This window comes from Haplochromis burtoni, unplaced genomic scaffold (assembly GCF_018398535.1).
Source record: "Haplochromis burtoni strain Fernald_Lab_line unplaced genomic scaffold, NCSU_Asbu1 Contig_7, whole genome shotgun sequence".
NCBI lineage: Eukaryota > Metazoa > Chordata > Actinopteri > Cichliformes > Cichlidae > Haplochromis > Haplochromis burtoni.
The window spans coordinates 3,261,287-3,277,252 of record NW_024582368.1 but is presented as its reverse complement, the minus strand read 5'-3'; the positions used below and the strand labels follow the sequence as shown (position 1 = coordinate 3,277,252).

The 15,966-nt window shown below is 40.9% G+C and overlaps 1 protein-coding gene across 6 annotated transcripts in view; it reads right to left on the bottom strand.

Annotated features, from left to right (window-relative positions):
- Positions 1–20: 20 nt before the first annotated feature.
- The window catches only part of col17a1b (collagen, type XVII, alpha 1b), a 23,880-nt gene continuing 7,934 nt past the window's right edge, over positions 21–15,966 (bottom strand). For 3 of the 6 annotated variants that reach the window (XM_005914132.3, XM_042225194.1, XM_042225198.1), the window contains 46 exons: positions 15,615–15,956; positions 15,038–15,121; positions 14,887–14,949; positions 14,640–14,795; positions 14,305–14,397; positions 14,164–14,208; positions 13,932–14,075; positions 11,980–12,492; positions 11,803–11,853; positions 11,530–11,556; positions 11,000–11,062; positions 10,800–10,904; positions 10,644–10,706; positions 10,018–10,053; positions 9,830–9,883; positions 9,699–9,734; positions 9,582–9,617; positions 9,413–9,475; positions 9,111–9,146; positions 8,863–8,934; positions 8,751–8,777; positions 8,607–8,642; positions 8,481–8,516; positions 8,314–8,397; positions 8,171–8,206; positions 7,995–8,087; positions 7,357–7,437; positions 7,052–7,102; positions 6,905–6,967; positions 6,742–6,801; positions 6,635–6,661; positions 6,449–6,508; positions 6,196–6,273; positions 6,051–6,089; positions 5,779–5,895; positions 5,591–5,710; positions 5,384–5,494; positions 5,095–5,229; positions 4,893–5,012; positions 4,561–4,740; positions 3,501–3,641; positions 3,181–3,408; positions 2,420–2,584; positions 2,234–2,314; positions 2,065–2,148; positions 21–919 (listed from right to left, as the gene is read on the bottom strand). In XM_005914132.3, coding sequence (XP_005914194.1) covers positions 864–919; positions 2,065–2,148; positions 2,234–2,314; positions 2,420–2,584; positions 3,181–3,408; positions 3,501–3,641; positions 4,561–4,740; positions 4,893–5,012; positions 5,095–5,229; positions 5,384–5,494; positions 5,591–5,710; positions 5,779–5,895; positions 6,051–6,089; positions 6,196–6,273; positions 6,449–6,508; positions 6,635–6,661; positions 6,742–6,801; positions 6,905–6,967; positions 7,052–7,102; positions 7,357–7,437; positions 7,995–8,087; positions 8,171–8,206; positions 8,314–8,397; positions 8,481–8,516; positions 8,607–8,642; positions 8,751–8,777; positions 8,863–8,934; positions 9,111–9,146; positions 9,413–9,475; positions 9,582–9,617; positions 9,699–9,734; positions 9,830–9,883; positions 10,018–10,053; positions 10,644–10,706; positions 10,800–10,904; positions 11,000–11,062; positions 11,530–11,556; positions 11,803–11,853; positions 11,980–12,492; positions 13,932–14,075; positions 14,164–14,208; positions 14,305–14,397; positions 14,640–14,795; positions 14,887–14,949; positions 15,038–15,121; positions 15,615–15,956 — 4,391 coding nt within the window. In that variant the 3' untranslated portion in view covers positions 21–863. Of the gene's footprint in view, positions 920–2,064; positions 2,149–2,233; positions 2,315–2,419; positions 2,585–3,180; positions 3,409–3,500; positions 3,642–4,560; positions 4,741–4,892; positions 5,013–5,094; positions 5,230–5,383; positions 5,495–5,590; positions 5,711–5,778; positions 5,896–6,050; positions 6,090–6,195; positions 6,274–6,448; positions 6,509–6,634; positions 6,662–6,741; positions 6,802–6,904; positions 6,968–7,051; positions 7,103–7,356; positions 7,438–7,994; positions 8,088–8,170; positions 8,207–8,313; positions 8,398–8,480; positions 8,517–8,606; positions 8,643–8,750; positions 8,778–8,862; positions 8,935–9,110; positions 9,147–9,412; positions 9,476–9,581; positions 9,618–9,698; positions 9,735–9,829; positions 9,884–10,017; positions 10,054–10,643; positions 10,707–10,799; positions 10,905–10,999; positions 11,063–11,529; positions 11,557–11,802; positions 11,854–11,979; positions 12,493–13,931; positions 14,076–14,163; positions 14,209–14,304; positions 14,398–14,639; positions 14,796–14,886; positions 14,950–15,037; positions 15,122–15,614 lie in introns of all 6 variants that reach the window. The other 3 variants (XM_042225190.1, XM_042225189.1, XM_005914135.3) reach the window with 3 other exon arrangements.

Here is a 15,966-nt window from a genome sequence, read left to right as displayed (position 1 = left end):
AGTAGTACAAATATCAAAACTCACAAGTCCAAAAATAGGTTTATTTTTCTATTGTTTTTCCTTCTTTTTTTATATTGACAAATGTCAATAGGTATAAATCATGTAAAAACATAATCTGGGAACATTTTATAACTTAATCTCTGCAACACTTAAAGGTATAAAGAAAAATATATCAAATTCAGTGCCCTTTCACACAAAAAATATACAATCCAATCCACTTCTTAGTGATCATCCAAGTCACTCTTTCAACCACGCCAACAATGTGTCTCTAACCCACAATTATCAGTTGTGCCTGCAGCAACATTAACTGTAACCCTCCCTCTGTCTGAGACTGTCAGGTTTACATAGTAATATATGTATGCATTTAAAGAGTAAGCTGTTGTAATTTGTATGCAACGAATGCTTATGGATACACTTATATAGCCCTCAATACAATATAATCCTCAAATGACAACAATTTAAGAAAAAAAAAAAAAAAAGGTACACCAGGCACTCAGTGTGGAAAAAGATGCAAAAAATATCAGCGACTGCTACTTGTTGCTTAAAAATATATTCTCGTAAACAAAGCTGCCCCAGGAGAAAGTCTGATTGCAAGCTTCTAATTAAACAGAGTAAACATTATACACCCACATGATTAAAACAAAATGAAGTATATGCCTGAAAAACCCTTAATGTCTACTGAAGCTGTTTTAAAGACACTGATGCATTTTTCTGGCTGCTTTTATTTTCTCAAACTGACTTTTCTACAGTTGGAAACAGTGAAAAGCATTTTAGCTACTTAAATTGGTACAGTTAAAGACCTAATAAAAAAACTGAGTGAAAATGAAATGAAATCTGTTATGATCCAGTAGTATGTTAGCCCTTTAACCGCTGCCAGCCTGACGGCGATGCTTCTGACGACGACCAACAAGTTTATTGCCTGCAGGGGATGAAAAAGAGTGTGTAGGAATGCACTGGTTCATATGTACGGTACTGTGCAAAACCGGCACCCCTCATTTCTTTATATTTTGCTAGGAAAATTTAAAATATGTGCAAACACATGGAAATACAGTTTAAAAAAAAAAAAAGCATTTGGAAAATTCTAACATGTTTGGAAGTCAATATTTAGTACGACAACCTTTACTCTTTAACACAGCCTAAACACTAGGGAAAGCTTTCTTGTTTTTTCTTTTAGTCTTCAGGAATAGTTCTCCAAGGTTCCCGAAGGACATTCAAAGACCTTCGGACGCTGGCTTCCTTTTGTTCCTGTCTGTCAGGATGATCCCACTATGCTCAAATAATGTTGAGGTCTAGTCTCAGAGGAGATAAATTCATGATTCATTGTGTTCAGTTTTATTCTATTTCTATTCAGGTATGCTTTTACTGCAGTGACTGTGTGTTTAGGATCATTGTCATGATGAAAACTGTCCAGATGGTATTCCATAGCCTCAAAACCATTGTGTTTTCTAGATAGCTTATAGACACACTGTTGTACCTGTCACCTAAACTCCCCTGCACATATTGATAATAAGACCAGTCGCCACTGATTTTCAGTCCCGTTCTTGTGTCGTGTGGCACAAAGTTTCCCTTCACTTTCAGATACTGTTCATCTACTGTACATAGTTTTTAGACCTGCCACTTATCCAGTTTCCTCAAATTTTGTAAAGGTCACACTGCACACCAGGCTGAGATCTATTTGGGAATCACCTTGTTGGTTTAAAAACTAACTGCTGATAACTAAGAGCCTAAAAATATAAGTTGTCTGCTATGTGTAAACATGACAGTTGATCATTTTTTATGCCTGACTGTCAGTGTTAAGTGGCTTAATCACATAAAATAAATATTCCTCTAAAAATGGTCAGGAACAATGAGTGAACTGAAAAGAAGTGAAAAAGCAGCCAATGCTGAAAGAAAACCTTTGAAAAACCTACAGAAATCCTAGAGAACTGTTCCTCAACAAAAAATACAAGAAAGTCTGGCTCCTTAGAAGCAAAATGTCAAGAAATGAGTGTTGATTCAAGACTTTTGCACAGTATTGCATGTAATCGGTTGTTTTTCCTGTAGTTTGACATCATAATAGCTTACCTGCTTCCCTCTTCTGCACTCTGTGTGGAATTTGGACAGTATATGTCCCTGGTATTCCAGGTAAACCTGGAGGTCCAGGATCACCTGTAACCATACAAAACACTCTTGTTGTTTCTGCACTAAAATGTTACTCTACCTGTACGCACTGAATAAAATCTGTTTTGTGTACCTTTGTCTCCTTTGGGTCCTGGGTACCCTCTTTCCCCTTTTGGCCCAGGGCTTCCTGAAGGGCCGGGAATGGTGCCATAGACTGAAAGGACAGAAAACAGATTTGTTAGAGGTAAAACTGCACTGTCTAGCAACACTTCAGAAGTTGAGACAGTTCAAGTGGGTGGAAAATCATAAGTATATTTACCTCTGAAGAAGTCCATGAGATCAGCTGTGATATTGCCATAAGCTGCAAAAACACGACTGTGACCAGGTGGTCCAGGAGGGCCAGGCGGGCCTGGCGGGCCTTGAATAGCTCGAACATTTGTGGTCAAAGAAGCCCCACCTGAATACCCTTGCAGCAGGCCCTGGCCTGCAGAAAAGTTATTTTAAAAAACGAAGGCACTGTAGTCATATAAGTTAATTTGCATGTCTTTCATCGGCCTAAGTGAGAAGTACTCAAATCCTCAAGGTCCCCGTACTGGGATCAGGCTCTGTGTATCTGTTATTAACATGCAACACGCTACCATTTTTCAATGGTTTGCCAAGCATAGAGCATTCACAGAAGAGGCTGCTCATAATGGATGCAGCACTGTTGTGCTTAATTTGGAGACAGAGACTTAATTCAAATTCTTCTAACTGAATCTGAATTCAGAGTTGGGATAATACCCTTCCTGATGCAACCCTGTGAGGGTTTTTTGTCTCCTCTCTGACTTGAACCAGGAATCTTACACTTGTTAGATGAATGCATTAACCAATGCACTATTGCTAATATCATAATATAATTGTTATGGTGCCATTTTTTTGCCAAAAAATGCAAAAAACCATACTGGCTAAAAAACAGGCCTTAGGAAACATTGAACGTCAGGTCTAGCATGTAGAATTCCCAGCAATATAGGAACTATAATTCTAACAGCACATCTGCCACAAAGGTACAAAAACTGGTAGAGTAACTGGTAATCTACTTACTCTTGATGTAGTCTGTAACTTTTATGGCGACATTAGAGTAGTCCAGTGTCTCAGCAAGCTTGCTGACATCAATCTGTCTGATCTGTGGGTTGTTGTGAGAGTCACCCTGAGCGTAGGTCTGGCTCTGTGCGTAGGTCTGGAGGTAGCCTGGCTCTCCACGCTCTCCTTTCAGACCCCTTGGACCGGGAGGCCCTGGAGGTCCCGTGATGGTACGGCGAACACTGTCACCTGGAGAGAGAAAATGTGTCATATCTGCTCTCATCTGTGCTGCTGGGAATGTTTTTTCATATTTGTATCTGTGTGGGATGTTCAAAGCTTACTGGTTAGATACTGCTGAATTTCAGTGCGGATGCTCTCCCTGGGGAAGTTCCCACTGTAAGAAACTGATCCAGTGTAAGTGCCTGGTGGGCCCTGTGGACCTGGAGGACCAGGAGGGCCAGGAAGACCTCTAAACCCAGAACCTGGCAGAGAATAGAGACCAAGATGAACAAAGCTGGCACAAACTGATTTTGGATTAAATAAGAAGATCCATCCATTCACTTCCGCTTATCCTTTCCAGGGTTGCGTGGGGCGCTGGAGCCTATCCAGCTGTCACAGGGCGAGAGGCGGGGTACACCCTGGACAGGTCGCCAGTCTGTCGCAGGGCTAACACATAGAGACACAGACAACCATTCGCACTCACATTCACTCACAGATTGACCAATTAACCTATCCCCACTAACTGCATGTTTAAATAAGAAGATGAATAGAAAAAAGCAAAAACCGTCCAAATTAAATTTGACAAATTAAAAATTAATCTTGTATTAAACTCAAGATTAAAAGATATGATTGATATGTATTTCATAATAAGCCAGAACTTCATGTCTCATCCCACAAAAGACCGCTTCTTCTTCATTTGCATCTCTAAGCCTGTCCTAATTTTCAGTAATATATAATATGAATGTATTATAGAATTTGGATGTTCTAAATAATATGGTCAGCATACATAAAATAAACTGTGGTGAGCCAAATACTTGGTTTTAAATTATTTCTTTCTACTACTGTGCCAAGATGACATTACTCTGGCTTTATCTTGGCCTCAGATAAAGCGGTGGAGCACTGAATTCTGTTTGCGGAAGCCTGGTGAGGGGCAACCAATCGGGCGAAAATGGTCTTAAAGAGACAGGAGCTCAAACTTCTCATTTTTGTTCACAAATAACATTTCTTTGAGTACTAATGGAAATTTAATTCGTGGATGGATAACATTTCTGATACTTTTAAAATAATTTCCACTGGTGTAAAATTAGTCGACCCTTAAACAGTTAGTATCCAAGTGATTTTTCATGATTAGACGTCGCTTCGTAAACACAAGACTATTGTCACTCTCTCTGTTAGACATACCCTGCAAGTAACGCTGGATTTCTTCCAAGCTGTAGCCACGACCTCCTGCCCCATACACAGTAGCAGTGGAGACTCCTGGCGGGCCCTGAGGGCCAGTAGGGCCGGGTAGCCCTGGAACACCCGGAGGACCAGGAGGGCCTTGTTGCACAGCAGATGCGATCCATGAACGGAAATCTGAATCTAAAAAAGTTGAAGATATGAGGAAGAGGATGAGTGACTTTATAGAAACTTTGAATCCAGATCATTCTGTATGCAGGTTATTTTGGTTATCCAGATAAAACATGTTGGTGTCTGTTAATAAAAAGAGACAGACACTAATTAAATGCTCTTACTCTTTATTAGTGCAGAATAGTCAATAGTAGCGGTAGTGAAGCCAGACCCTGCTGGACCAGGAGGCCCTGGAACCCCAGGAGGACCACGTGGCCCAGGTGGACCTCTTGCAATCCCTCTCTCTATAAATAACATAAAACCCATTAGTTTAAGCCCAGTTGCTGTATCCATGTTTAGTGTTTTTAGGTAAGAATCTTTGCTAACCGTTCATGAAATTGAAGACATATGTAGCTATCTCCTCTACTCTATAACTGCCTGAAAGTCCTACTGATGTCCCTGGTGGTCCTGGTGGCCCTTGTGGCCCTGGTGGTCCTGTCAAATATCTCCTCACGTCATCTCCTGGACAGATCAGAGCAAAGACACAGTTTAGCTTGGTGCATCCAAGCTTAAAAAACAAAAAATGATGCATGATAGATGATGATGAAGAGACTGTAGAGGTGCTGTGCTGAATGCAAGCTGGGTATGATACAGCTAAAATATATATTGTACTCACTCTGAAGCATAGCTATGAGACCGCTGACTGTCAGGGATCCAGAGGCAGGTCCAGGAGGACCAGGTGGTCCTGGAGGACCCTGAACACCCAAGCTGAATCCTGAGTCTGAACCTGAAATTACACAAAACATTTAGAGGTGGTTCTAGTTTACTGACTGTGTCTCTGAAATAAGTATTCATCTCTCTCACATAATTAAAAAATGCTTACGTCGTAGGTATGCAATGACACGAAGAGAGATGTCATCTATAGAGCCTGAGTAGGTTCCAGGGGGTCCTGGTGGTCCAGGTGGACCTGGAGGTCCAGGAATGGCAGATTGCCTGGCTCTACCTGAAATGGAACAAGTCAATACCATGTTCTGCCCTCTGAAAGTGATCTCCCTTTAGAAAGACTCTTACTTAAATAGTCACTGATGTACTGCCGCATCTCAGTAGAAGAAGCAAAGGAGCCCGGCAAGCCTGGAGGGCCAGCAGGACCTGGAGGACCAGGAGGACCTGACGTGACTGAGATTGAGCCTGGGGAAGAAAAAAAACCTGACAGTTAAAATCCTGTGGAGTACAAGTGGACTTTAAAGCCACTGTGAACTATTTCTGTTTTTAAGAAGAAGACACTCGTGAATTTGTCTATAATTGTAAACAGAAATGAGGACACGGTTCATGATTTTATCTACCTCTTGAAGCGCCTGGAATCCCAGGAGCTCCAGTGTCCCCTGGAAGATAAACAACAAATGTATTGTTGTTGCGTGACAAACTCACAGTTCATACAGCTAATATAACGCATCTCATCCACTGATTTAAGAGTGCTGTTAGCTTTACCTTTGAGTCCTTGAGGCCCTGGAGGCCCTGGTGGACCCGGTGGTCCTGGGAGCCCACGTCCTCCACCATATGTTGACACTGTAAGTCAGAATTGATACATAAACATCTGAAGTAACATGATACAGCATACTGTATTTTTTAATGTGCCAGCTCTCTAATTCAGACGTTGTGTTGTGTCAGCTTGTGCAATTGCCCCCTCTGAAGTTCATGTGTAAACATGGCTTAATTTAATTGTAATGTGATTAGTCCTGACCTCTCTCGTTGGTTCCTGGTGTTCCCGGGGTGCCGGGCACACCTGGCTGACCGGGTTCACCTGAGACACAAATGTCAATTATTTAAGAGTTATATAAGTTATATAAGCAGAGAGGCTTGGTATAAATGGATGCATGATTTTAAAAAAAGCCAAAATATAGACAAAAATTAAAGATAAAAATCATACCTTGGTATCCCCTGGGCCCTTGAAGACCTAAAACAAAGATAAAAAAATTGTATGATAAAGAGCTAATAGAGAGGCAGAGATCAGACCACTTCACAAAGACTAATCACCTGTTGATCCTTTAGCCCCAGGAGGCCCAGGAGGTCCTGGTGGTCCTGGATATAAGGCTGCTGTAAGAAGAACAGTGCTGAAGTCAGTGGCATTGCTCTGTTACTACTAATTACATGTAAAACCCAAATCTAGATATAACAGAATTATGACTGTGGATCATACCACCAGCGCTGGATACAAAGCTGGAGTCCCCTTTGTCTCCTTTAGGTCCTGGTCTTCCATAACCTAGAAAGAACAAAATAGGAGTTTTTACATGAAGAATGGATCAGATTCACACGCAGCGACAACAGCGCTGAGACAGAAACTTGCCTGGCTGGCCTGGGGGCCCAGGTGGTCCTGGAGGTCCTTGTCTGGAATCTCCTAATAAAAAACATTTTCAAATGACTCAGTAGGTATTTTTCATTGTGTCAAACAAATCCCACACAACTTTTAAAGATGTTACCTGTTATTATGTCTATAATGTTATAGAACAACTGTATTGATTGACTAGTCTAGACTACAGTAAGTGTTCCTGGGGCTTTGGGCTCTTTAGACTTTATCCTCTCCTCTGTGCGCCTTAGAACAATGTGAAGATGTGCTGGAAACTTCTACTAAATATAAAATGTGTTATCTACCTGGACGTCCTGGAGGCCCAGGTGGACCCGGTGGGCCGGGTGGGCCAGAGTGTGCCAAACCTCCATTTTCACGAAACAGCCCTGAAGCACAAACAAAAACAAGTTTATTAAAGTGAAGTGGCAAATACTGAATAATGGCTACTATCAAAGTAATGCTAACTCAAGTGGGGGACAGGTTAAAGTAAAAAATGTGATTCTGTAGTGGTAGTAAAACAGTGGAACCTATTGTATGTAAAGTTAGCATTGGCCACCAAACTCTGATACAATACAGATAGATAGATAGATAGATAGATAGATAGATAGATAGATAGATAGATAGATAGATAGATAGATAGATAGATAGATAGATAGATAGATAGATAGATAGATAGATAGATAGATAGATAGATAGATAGATAGATAGATAGATAGATAGATAGATAGATAGATAGATAGATAGATAGATAGATAGATAGATAGATAGATAGATAGATAGATAGATAGATAGATAGATAGATAGATAGATAGATAGATAGATAGATAGATAGATAGATAGATAGATAGATAGAAAGATAGATAGATAGATAGATAGATAGATAGATAGAAGTCCAGACCCTTGAATACAGCACGCCTCAAAAAATTCATTCAAAAGTACTCACTATCTGTTCTGCTTGAAGAAACCGTCTCACTCTTACTCAAGGATAGTTCTGATTCTCCCACGTCTCCCTTTTCTCCTCTGTCACCTTTAGGACCTGAAAAGGCAAACATTTAGGGTTTGAATCTGAATCTGAAAGGAAAATTCAAGTTGAGAACAAGAAAAACCACAATGACGTACCAGGTTGGCCAGGCAGACCAGCAGGGCCGATGGGACCTGAGGAGGTAAATTAAAGATTAAAAAAACAAAACATTAATGCTGGTACTATAATTCAGCGATGAAATGGATGTCCAACTATTTTTTTGGGCTATCAAGCGTCAGACCTGATAATCCTGGAGCCCCAGGGGGACCAGGAGGACCGGCAGGCCCAGGTGCTCCTGGGATGCCAACAGCAGTGGAGCCAGCTGCTAAATGTATGTGATTATCAGATGTCAAATTCCAGTCTTTATCAGGAGTCTGTTAAAATATACATTTCATGATGTTCTGTTACCTGCATTGATGATGCGTCCTGGTGCACCAGTGTCACCTTAAACAGACATGCACATCTCACGTTAAGGTGTTAAAGTCATAATCAACAGCACAAAAAAAACTTGCAGGCAGACATACGCAGCTGTACCTTTGGTGCCGGGTTGTCCTGGATTTCCTGGTATCCCTAAAATACAATTTAAGTACATCATCAGTGTGGTCAGCATTCAAAGTGTCACCCCCAGAGAATTAATAATATGCTACAACAGGAGAGGTATTAATGGCACAGTCGTACCTGGTGGTCCTTGAAGTCCAGGTGTTCCTACAGAAGGAAAATATTATGAATATATTTCTGAATATATGTAGCAGATTTATTATCTGCTAATGTGTTAGAGCAGCAACCTTACCTGGAAGTCCATTATCCCCAGGAGGCCCAGCAGGACCTCTGAGTCCAGGAGGCCCAGCTGGTCCTTGGTCACCTGGGCCCAAGGAATAGCAATAGGATTTATTTATTTTGATGTATTTTTATTTTAATTATTCTATTTTACACTTGTGTGAAATAAATGTATTAATTTTACCTATATCTGTTCTATATTCTTATTTAAATAATATGTAAATGAGTGCAAATGCAGTGCTTATATGATGAGTTATTCACCTCTTGATCCCTTTGCGCCATCTTGTCCAGAAAGTCCTGATAGGCAAAAAGCAGAAAATATTTTATATTGAATTGATCTAAAACATAAATGCATATGCTGCTGACTTAATAACAAGTCTTAGCTATAGACAGAGGAAGCCTTATGAGCAGACTCCTCTTTGACAGAGAATGTTGTTTCATGCTCCTGCAGGTTCTAAACAACCACATGAAACACCAGGAGGCAGTCGAGCACAGTACCACAGTCCGAGTGTCTGAGAATCTATTAGAATCTACTATCAGAGGTTAGACGTCCTCTGACTCACCCACTGATCCTTTGGAGCCTTTTTCTCCAGCTGGCCCGGGTGGACCTGGTAAACCGGATTCACCTGAGAAGTCAGACAACTCGATCAGAAAATTAAGAGACTGAACGGAGTTTAAAACATGCTAATTTTGCATCTACAAATCCAGTTTCAATTACAAAGCTGTGCTGACCTTGTGCACCTCTGGGACCTTTGTCACCAGTGTCACCTGAAATAAACAATGAATTAAACTCTGATCAACAAGCCCAACACAGGGTCCTTTAAAATCCTGACAGGATGTACAACAAACCTTTAAGTCCCTGGAATCCAGCAAGCCCTCTATCACCTGCAGAGTAAGAAAAAGATGTTATAATATGTCAAAAATAAATAATTTAACTATGAATTTCACACTATTTAGCAGGTGAGTAGTGTGAAACCCACCTTTAGCCCCAGGAGGCCCTGATTCGCCACGGAAACCTTGAAGACCTGGTTGACCTATCACAAAGCAGTTCATGTTAAAGGCCAGGAATGAAGTTAAAACACTAATGATGCTATTTTCAGCTGGTGCTAAATACATTTTGTGGTAAATTCCGCTAAGCAAGTAGATGAATTCGATTTAATGCACTAACCTGGTGGCCCAGAAAGTCCAGACAGCCCCTGTGCACCTGAAAGAATAATTAGCAATTAATAATTACAACAGCATTTGGACAAAAATAAGAATTTAAAAACCGTTTTGATTCACATTGGCACTTTAGGAAAGCTTGAGCTTTCTTTCTTTCATTACACTGAGAAATCAAAATTGCTCTAAAGTGACACAGATGTAAAATAAATGAATAAGTAAATAAATAACTGTAGTGAAAAAAACAACAACTTTTTTTCCGGTGTTTTCTAAACCGAAGCTTTCTAAGTGTTTTGGTAACACTATTTGGAAAAACAGGAAAGACATATGACTTTAATTATGCATGAAGTCACAAATAAAACATATTTCTGGAGAGTATGAATAAAAATAAAGCAATGATAGGCCATTCTTTGTTTGTTTTGTTTTTGTTTTGATAAGTAATGTCAGCTGCAAATTGCATTTTGAGGCTGTATTCATAAACTGACTCTATACTGCCACCTGCTGCTGCAAACGGTACAGACACCACGAGGGATTAAATGCTTGTCATCTCATAAATGGCTTAATAAGGAGGCATTCATAGATGTTTTTGTTTGTTTGTTTACTTGAACTTGAAAGCTCCATCTTAACTGATCTCACCTTTTGGTCCAGGGGGGCCGATAGGTCCTACAGGCCCAGGAACTCCAGGATCTCCATGAGCACCTGCACAAGCCAAACATAAAAGATCTTGTAGTGACAAACTGTTTGCGAGTCAAGCTAGACGAGGTCTTTGATTGCTCTGAGTATGAACCATACCTCTGTCGCCTTTAATTCCAAAGCCTGGAGGTCCTGGCTCACCTCTCGGGCCAACTGGGCCCTCACGACCTCTAAGACCCGGTGGCCCCTCAGCTCCATGTTCACCTGATCACACATATAGCACAGAGATGATCAGTGGCTCTAACTCAGCTGAGCAGCTACATCATGAATTCAATTTTAACTTGAAATGTTTTGTGTACCTTGAGTTCCTTTTTGTCCTTTGGGACCTTCGGGGCCTGAATGTCCCATCGCACCTGGAGGACCTGAAGTCACAGTCACAGTGAGTAAAAATGGCGTCACAATACCACACAGTAATTCTAAGAAAAATATAAAATAATGTGATGACTAGCATCCGATACCAATGCTGATACTGACACTGACATTTGGAGGTATTTTAAATCCACTTTTCCAGTGTTTCGGCTGAAATGTTTTTGTTTCAGACACACAAACAGATCTCTGTAACACTTGTCGAGCCATTTTCACCCTGCCCAAATCTACTCAGATCAGCTTGTGTTGTGTGCCAAACACGCTGACAACAGGAAAATTGTAACCTGCCCTCTGGTGGACAAACTATTGTATGTAACGTTAACGGTCCTAACATGGTTCAAGTGTGTTTTAACTGCTGTTATAAATGCTGATGATAGATCAGCAAACAGATAATATCAGCCTGAAAATAAATTGGGTGGGCTGTAGTGATTAATAAATGAAAATGTAAGTCATCGTTACTCACCTGGGATGCCAGGGAAACCGGGATCTCCTATAAAAAATAAAACACAAGAGAAATAAGAGCAGAAAAATGGAGCAGGACTTCACCCTAAATACTCCAAAAAGAAAATATTTTGGTCAGTAAGAGATACTGCTGTCAAACCTTTAGTTCCAGGGTCGCATAAAAAGAGTAGGAAAATAAACATTCTTAAAATTAAAAATGACATGCAGCTGATTTTGATTACCTCAAGAACATTATAGTTTTAGATGTAATTATATAAACTTTTTTATATTTTACCTTTAGGCCCAGGCAATCCTCTCTCTCCCTGTACTGAGGACGCCAAAGTAGCTGAAAAAGGAAAACAATTACATGAATGTAGTGCATGATATGTAAATATGTATGTGTGTGTGTGTGTGTGTGTGTGTGTCTGTGTGTGTGTGTGTGTGTGTGTGTGTGTGTGTGTGTGTGTAGTACCTTTGAATGCCTGCGACTGCATTTCAGCCCTTAACATGTGCTGGATGGCCAGCTGAAGAGCAGCAGAATCTATGTGTCCTCCACTCACGCTGATCCTGAGGTCAGTGCCAGTACCGGCACCACTAGCAGAACCGGTAACCCCAACTTGTTGACCGGTACCAGCAGCATCAACTCTACCACTTTGACTTGTACCAGCACTCCCGGCGCTGCTGCTTCCACTACTGCTGGAGCTCCCACTGGAACTGGTACCAGCTCCAACACCAGAAGTACCAGTAGACCCTCCAATGCCATTACCACCTGTGCTGACATCACTTGTGGAAATCTGAACTTGTGTCCTGGATCCTGAACTTCCACCTCCTCCACCCACGCCTATGGTGTTGTCAGTGCCCATACCTCCACCATCCACATAAGTGTTGATATCATTGGAAGACAGCCGACTGGTGTGGGCGCCAGTGACCGATGACGCAGCTTCTAGGGTCGCCACTCGACTCTTCAGCTTTCTCACATCCTCAGCTGAGAAAAAGACAGGCAGATGTTTCCACCGTAAGTAAAAAATTCTTATTTACAGCTTCTCAAATGTAAAGTGTTATCTTTCTTTTTCTCTTCTGTAGACTAAACACTTAACATCAGATGACTCCGTGATGAAAGTACTATGATGTTTTAGCTGTGGTCTAAAAATCTAAAATGTAACATATTTACTTGCTCATATTTGTAGTAAATGTGAGCACAAGTATAGAACGGGATTCTTGCAGCTTCCCTTTGTGGGAGCCTCCAAGCCCGAGGAAAAAAAAATCCAGTGGATAAGAGCCCAAAACTGCAGTTCCCCTAGAGGCCACTTGAGGCTGCCTCCAAAAGCATGTAAGTGCTCTTTGACTTCCATGTTACGATGCTGTTGAACTATACAACATTTAAAGTATGTTTACAGCCTGATAGAAGAAGCATTTTTGGTTACTGATGGCGGTTTCCCGTTCCATACTACCTGTACTGGGGTCTTAGACAGTGTTTGTGGTGTTGGTGCTATTTGAAGTGTTTTAGTGGAGCTGTATGATCTACAACGTGGCTTTCTGGGTGGTACAGACCATCCCAGAAGTTTGTGCTTCAGTTATGATGACTTGTACAATTTAACCGATTATTTAGCCCTCCAACTTCATACCAGGATGAAGGAGGAAATGCAGATTTTAGAAAGAAATTAATGAACTTTAATATGGCACTTAAGCCTCAGTTTCTAAACTATATATGGAATACTGGAACAATTAAAAGCAATAAAAAGGCTATTATTTATCCAGACATACAGAGTCAAATTTTTATTTTTCCTTTGTTTTCAAGGGACATAAAAATGAAGTGTATATCCTCTCAAACTCTGCTGTTGCTTCACAGTCTAAGACTGAGAGTGAAGACTCGGAAATTCATTTGTGTTCCCCTCGGAACATATTTAACTTAACATATAACTAAGCTATAAGTTATAACATATGTATTGAACTGAATGATGAAAAACAGACGTTTATCAGTTCACAGACTCTGAGCAGGCTGTGGATGCTTCAGTGTAAGTTGCAAATGTATTTTCAGGTTCTTGACATCACATTTTTATCAGGGTAAATCCACAACAACAACTCTCGTGCTACAAGCAAAGCAAACTCGAGTCTCTGATGTCATCCAGCAACGATTTCCAGAGCTGGTCTGTAGACAATGAATGAATGCCAGACTTTATGGGGGTGGGACGGCACTAAGAGATCATATTTCCAGGGAGAGAATTACATTTATTGTTTCTCAGCTCAATAGTGGAGACTAGTCTGTAAAGGCTGAAACACTTTTTATTGGTTAAAAAACAGTCACTCTCTGATCCTTCACAGCACAGCAGCTTTAGAATCTGGCCCTTCAGACTCCTGAGGTTTTATCTTATCTGTGGCCTTTGGGGTGGGGGACTCTCATAAGGCTGCACAGTTCAATCTTACCCAGAGCAATGAGGCCAAACAGGAGTCCCAGCAAGAGCAGGGAGAGAAGGAGAAGGCCCAGCAGCCACTTCCACCAGGAGCAACAGGAGTCCGAACAACAGCATAGTCCTCCACCTCCGAAGATGCCGCTGTCCCTGTGAATCTCTGCAGAAAGAGTGACGAGTTCAATCCAACATTAAATTTTCAGTACACTGTCAATTAGCTCCTCAATATTTATGTCGATGAAACTTACCTGCATAGGTGGCTTTGTCTTTCATTACAACTCCAGATGAACCATCTGTGCAAGAAATAAACCAACATCACCAATTTTTTGTTATTGTTGTTGTTTTCTTGTAAATCAGTCACATTGGAGATGCTTTTAAGATGGTCTCACAGTAAGAGTTGCCAGTCTCTGCCTTCAGTTGGGCCGTTTCACCGTAGCTCGAAATAAGCTTCTCCTTCTTTATCGAGTCTCCTGACAGTGACCCTGTGAAAACAGAAAAAGCACCCATTTTATGTATTTATTTATTTTTTCTTAAGGAACTAAACTGAAAACATACAATGACAAACTGTAACAGACAATCAGCTTCTAAAGGAGTTTAAATTATAACCAAAAAACGAATAAAAAACAGTGCAATTAAATACATGTCAGGCCAATTCCCGATTAAAACTCTAAGGAAAGTTGAGGAACTTGTATGCCCAGTAGGTGGCGCTGAGTGTGAGGCTCACCTCCTCCTACATGAATGCCGCTGCTGGTAAACTGCTTGCCGGTGTCTTTCGCCAAAATGAGCATATCTGTCTCCCTTTTGGCTGGAACGTTTTCTTTTTCAGAAACCACGAACTTATAGTCTTTCTTATAGGCGTCATCAGTTTGGGATCTAGTGGCTGATAAAAGACAAACCACCAGGAATTAATCTTGTTCAGCCTTTGATTATTTTTATCAGATTCAGGGGGATTTAAACTGTTGCAGACTTACCCGTAGAGACTCCAGTGCTGATGCCGCTGCCACCGTTGGTCACGTTCTTCTGAACACCATATCCTGTAAATACAAACGCATAGATGAATATGTAAGAAAGACACAATTTTGAAATGAGGGCAAAAAGAGGATAGAAAAAAGGTTTTCTTACCTCCCAGGTTAGCATTTACGTTGGCTCCACTGGTGGTGAGCACACTGGCTGAAGTGGGTGCCAGGTTATTCTGAAAGCCGTAAACTAGAAAATATAGATGCAGAGATTTGATTAAGTAACTACCAATTATTTCACACTGGAGGAAAGTCACAGTGGAGAAAGGAAGCATCCTTCATTTCCATTTATGGCCCCAGAGTAGTTTTACAACTTGACTATGCTAACTAGCCAGAATAGGGAAGAAAGACTTAACTGGAGTTTGTGCAATTTATTTTGTTTTTTCAGGGAAAAGAATTACACTGACTATGGAAAAGTATCAAAAACTCACAAAAACTCATGCATCAAATATGGAAAATACTTCCAAGGTTTTTCTGAGAATATATAATATTCAAATTCAACACTATGGACCATCAGGATGGGCATGATGACATCTGCTGATTTCTAATATAAGACTTATCATAGTGTACCTGTTTCCTTGTTCAGATGTTTGTTTATATGTAAGCATGTGTAGATATGGAGCATAATAAATGCATGTGTAGTGACAACATATCCATGTATATCCAGGAACATTTGGTCTCACCTGACAGGGATGATGGAGAGGTGGGGATGACTGGTGCCAAGCCTGCAGCCATGTTGTTGGCGCTGACCTGCCCACTTTGGTATGTGTAGCTGCTGGTGTTGCCAGCAATGACTGTAGTGGAGGAGGATGGCAGAGTGGAGGTGGACCAGGAGAAAGTGGGGAACACCGTGGAGTCCAGAGTGTCATATTGACCTGATCTTACAGTGGTGTCATACTGCACTGATCTCACACCAGTATCATACTGTCCTGATCTCACCCCATTATCATACTGTCCTGATTTCAGACTACCATCATACTGTACTGATCTCACACCAGTATCATACTGTCCTGATTTCAGACTACCATCATACTG